Source organism: Dendronephthya gigantea, unplaced genomic scaffold, assembly GCF_004324835.1.
Source record: "Dendronephthya gigantea isolate DGI-Jeju-01 unplaced genomic scaffold, DenGig_1.0 000019F, whole genome shotgun sequence".
NCBI lineage: Eukaryota > Metazoa > Cnidaria > Anthozoa > Malacalcyonacea > Nephtheidae > Dendronephthya > Dendronephthya gigantea.
In genome coordinates, this window is record NW_021163029.1 from 811,425 (window position 1) to 816,724 (window position 5,300).

Genomic DNA, 5,300 nt, shown 5'->3' on the forward strand with positions numbered 1-5,300 from the left:
TCGAACAATTTTTTTTCATGAGAATTGAGGGAAACTATCATTGTTTTGTTTTTTAACATTTTTTTAGTGTTCATCAGCGTTTGTGCGTTTTTTGTGCAATTTTTCAATTGTCTACATCGTATACTTCGTCAGAGCTCGTAGAGTTGCCTACCTTATATAATATATATATAGTATATAAATATGCATACATAATTTTCCTATGCTTCCTGGGCTTCCTATGCTCTTTCTGATACAATGGCCAACACTTTCTCGTAATCTAAGTATCCGAAACCGAGTTAAAGTGCTAGAAAAGTGCTTTCTGTGTATTGTTTTACTACCAGGACTTGAGGTAAATTTGCACAACTCAGTATAAAACTCTGAAAAACGCTACGAACATTGCGCTAATTGCTTGCATTGGCGGCATAGTATAGCTATATGTATTTCATTTGTTCTTAACAATATGAACTATTTTCTCAAAATATCTTATCTAGGTTTCAAGACTGGATGCCAAAGCTTCGACGTATTGACTCTGTTGATAAAGGTTTACTTGTGATAAAATGTGTTTGGGAAATGCAAGAAGATCACGTCATGGAGCTAATTTCGTCCTTTGCTTGCGAAGATGACGATGAAGAATTTTCTTTGCGTGGATTAGATATTGCACCAGCAGAATCTACTGCTTTGTTCAATTTTCTTAGTCACATCAGGAATTTAAAGAAGCTTCATATCTACAAATGTTCAATGACGAACATTGCTATTCGTGGATTGGGTGAGTTTTTGAGAAACGATAGCCATACTCTGAAGGGTAACAACTGCAAACTTAATGAACTAAGTGTTGGTTACAATAGTCTTACAGCTGAAGGTGCTAAATGTTTAAGTGATGCCCTGAAGAGCAACAATTGCAAACTTACTAAACTAGACGTAAGAGGAAATGATTTAAAGGCTGATGGTGCTAAATATTTGAGTGATGCTCCGAAGAGTGACAACTGCAAACTTACTGAACTAGATATAAGAGGCAATGCTTTAACAATTAAAGGCGCGGAATATTTAAGTGATGCTCTGAAGAGTAACAATTGCAAACTTTCTAAATTAAATTTAAGAGACAATGATATAGAAGATGATGGTGCTAAATATTTAACCGATGCTCTGACAAGCGACCAATGCAAACTAATTGAACTAGATGTAAGAGGCGATACTTTAACAAATAAGGGTGCTGAATACTTAAGTGATGCTCTGAAGAGTGATAATTGTGAACATACTGAATTGGATGTAAGTGGCAATTGTTTAACTGCCGAAAGTGCTAAATATATAAGCGATGCTCTGGAGAGGGAAAACAGCAAACTAACTAAACTAGATGTAAGTGACAATTGTCTAAAAGCTGAAGGTGCGAGATATTTAAGTAATGCTCTGGTGAATGCCAACTGCATAATCACTAAACTAAATATAAAAGGCAATGGTTTAACAGCTGAAGGTGGTAAATATTTAAGCGATGCTCTGAAGAGTGACAACTGCAAACTTACTGAACTAAATGTTAGAGCCAATGATTTAATGGCTGAAGGTGCGAAAAGTTTGAGTGATGCTTTGAAGCTTCACAGCTGTAAACTTATTGAGCTATATATAAGTCACAATGGCTTGACAGCCGAAGGTGCGCTATATTTAGGTGATGGTCTAAGAAGTGACAACTGCAAACTTGCCCAACTTCATGTAAAATCCAATGGTTTAACAGCTAAAGACGCCGATTATTTGAGTGATGCTATCAAGAATAAAAACTGCGAACTGATTTTATAAACTACAGGGTGTCTCAAAATATAAGAAACTGGATATCCGTAGCCTTGTTATCGCTTCGAAAGAAAATGGTACAGTACATGTATGTGCGACAAGCATAGGATGTTGGCAAAAATTGTACAGTATATATGTATGTGCGGCAGGCATGGGCTGTTGGCAGGTGACTGCACGTCGATGCACTTAATCCCCACATGCTTCATGGAACACGGAAGGACTTTTTTTCTAGTTTGGTGATTGAGACGAAACATCATTTGCCATGAACGGTGGAGTGAACACGCAGAATTTACGACAGTTTAATACCTTGCATGTTTTTAAAGTCTGCATGGTTTTCATGGTTTTCATTATTCACCGACAGTCGGCAATGCACTAATTCAAAATAACAAACCATGGTGAATATATATGCCTGACTTGAATTAATATGGTGCTAAATTATAATGTAATGGTGTTTAAAATGTAAACTGTAATATTTGTGTTGTAAGTATTATTAATATTCAGTAGCGTAGCCAGCCTGTCGATTTGTCCCGCTATGCTAATATTTTGGTGTTCACTGACTATGAAAACAATAGATTTCTAAAGACATGAATAATTATAATAACTCAAAATTTACATAGCGGGACAAAATCGTCAGGCTGGCTACGCCACTGTTAATATTTTCGAATACCAAAAAAGTTTACTATTTCATGTTCCACTAACTTCATTGCGCGGGCAATATTAAAACGTCTCCCAGATCCTGGAACAATGATTGATACGCATGTGGCTATCATTGTGCCTATAATTATATTGGGATGGAGGGGGGAGGGTTAGTAATTTACCGATGAAGTTAATGATTTTCTGACGAAGTCGCTTTGCTGATTCTTAAAATTATAATTCGTAAATTTACCTAATTTTATCCCTGAAAGTAAAAGCGAAAAGCACCAGTTGACAAGTTAAAATTAGAGCAAGACAAAAGCGTTAACGAGCACATATAGATCTAACACAAAAAATCAGAATATCACAATCGATATAAAGACGTCATACTGCGACTTGCGTACGAGGATCCAGCTCGTTTCGGCGGTATGAAATCCGTCATTTTCAGTTGCGTGACTAAAATGTCGTATTGTGACGTATTCAAAAACTCAACAAATACGGCTTTAAGCAGATTGAGGAGTTTTACTAACGGTATTTTCTGACAACTCCATTCTGCCTTTACCTTGTGCGTTAAGGTTGCCAAATATAAGTAGCTAAATTGTGATAATTTGTTTATAAGTAAGTTCCTAAATATATCATAATCATTATGGTAGCCAAAGATTTTCATCAAGTTTCTGAGATCTGGTGTTGTATACTTATTTAGACGTTAATGCTGATCCGCGTCGTATGTGGGTCAAACCAAACGCCATTTACACACCAGAAAATTTCATGTATTTATCATTAGTCTGAAGATGTCTTAAAGACGAAAAGTTACCAATAAATCTTTAATGGCTTTGTTAAAAGTAATATGTTGTGCTCTCATATTTATTCTAAGAGTTTCATAATCATCAATAATCATTCTTGCCTTTGTAGTGACCTCACATTGGTTTCGACCTTTTTCTCTATATTTCACTCCTAATCCGCGATTTATCTCCTCATCCGCCAACTTTGTTCCCAGGGTTTTTTGGGACTTTATAGGGGGATTGGGGCTTGGGGGAGGAGAGAAGAGGAAAGGCCCTGGGATCGGACGTTCAAAATACCCACATTTTGTAGGTATTTTGGAAAAGCATAAATTAACAGAATCAAGGTACAGAATCGAGGTTGTTTGAGTCTTCCAGAATCCAGACTCCAGGTAAAATATCTTGGGAACGAGGTTGCTCATCCGATTTCATCCGTTCGTCCTCATTTTATCCCTTCATCCGCATTTAATCCCTATCTCCATCCGCATTCTATTCCCTCATCCGCATTTTATCACCTTATCCGCACTTTCCCTCCCGCATTTTTCAATCCACCATTCCCAATCCGTATTCGCATTTTATCTTTCGAAGTTGCTATTTTATGAGAAGCCATAACCGCCAAAATCCAGAGTAACTTTATTTACAAAATGCCATTGTTAATAGTGACAATGACGCCTTGAATGTATAAAATGGTGATTAAATATCTTAAAATTCTTCTCTGACTCTAAAATATTGTAATGCTATGTCGAAATTTAGAAGCGCTGAATTTTTTATCCAGCAGTTAAATTTGAAAATGCCGGCTTTTTCATGCAGCAGTTAAGTTTGAAAATGCTAACTTTTTATTCAGCAATTAAACTTGAAAATGCTGAGCTAAAAAGGTCAGCAGCTTTCTCGTGCAGGCTGATGCAGCAGTTAAAATCCCAAAGTCTGGTGACGGGAATGGCGGAAAATATATAGAACAATGCCACAGAGAGAGAAAGTATCAAAATTTAACATAATTGTAACATACGAATTCCTTGCCAGATTTACCGAGAACTTTCAAGACCCTATCCTCCTTTGGGTTTCCCTCTTTTGAGAGTTTTTTGGTTTCTTCAAAACTTCTTAATGAGACTTTAAACAATCGCTAAACGATTGTTCTTTGTCTGTCTGCGTTACCGCAGTTGAAAACGAAGGTCATCCTTTGATGATCATTGCGATCAATAATTGTCTATCACTTATTGTTTCCCCAGCAGACTTTAGAGATGTGGATGCTATCTCTGCCCGCAACCTATAATCTGTAACAGATTCTTCGCTCGTCTTTGTAAGAGAGGTTAGTTCGATGTATAGAGATACAACACGTGGTTTGCCCTTCAACAAATAATGTTCACGCAGGATTGCCAGGGCCTTTCGTCCATCGTTAATAACTGCGTCTGGGATAATAAACGATGCTTCGATCATCTAGTAGACCTAGACCTAGGCTCCTCGGCTCAGCCAATGGTCCTTGTATGGTATCGCTCAATTTTTTGAGCCTTAGATAGCCAAGAAACTTTACTTCCCATAACTCGTTCTTTCGTTCATCACCGTCGTATACAATAAACGGCTCATTGCGGTTGTGACTCTGGCTGGGCTCATAACCTTTTAAACTCATGACGCTGGAAGACTTATAGAAAAATATTCACTAAAACTTATACAATTTACAAGTACTGGAGACAACTTACTAACAACTATATGAAACAAAACTTTCATATTGCTAATTTTGAAGAGTTGTATATATTTCATAACTTGCCTTCTCCTCCCTAGTGCTCTCACTTTTAAGGATAACTCCTTAGAAATAGGAATTTAGAAGAATTTTGAGAGTCTTTTTAAGGAATTTAGGTTTTTAAAGAATTTGTGCAATATTCACGATAATTAGCCATTTCCCAATCGAGCAGGGTACTGGGTCTAGTCGCGAATCGCAAGCATCAATGGACTGTGTTGTGTTAAGATTGCAAAGGATTATAACTTTAATATAAGTGTCTTTTAGAACAGACTATAACACTGTTTATATATTGTACAAGAAATGAGCCCGCGCTCATTTAACTAACTTAATACTATATGTTATACTAATATAATAACACTACAGACTGTTTGGAGCGACAGCAAGTATAAGTCTGAAGC

At 36.8% G+C, this 5,300-nt stretch overlaps 1 protein-coding gene across 1 annotated transcript; it reads left to right on the forward strand.

Annotated features, from left to right (window-relative positions):
• The first annotated feature begins 717 nt into the window (after nucleotides 1-717).
• LOC114521034 (NLR family CARD domain-containing protein 3-like) lies at nucleotides 718-2,113 on the forward strand. Its single transcript, XM_028541424.1, has one exon. It carries the CDS (start codon nucleotides 718-720, stop codon nucleotides 1,762-1,764), a length of 1,047 nt encoding a protein of 348 aa, XP_028397225.1. The 3' UTR covers nucleotides 1,765-2,113.
• The last annotated feature ends 3,187 nt before the right edge of the window (nucleotides 2,114-5,300 follow it).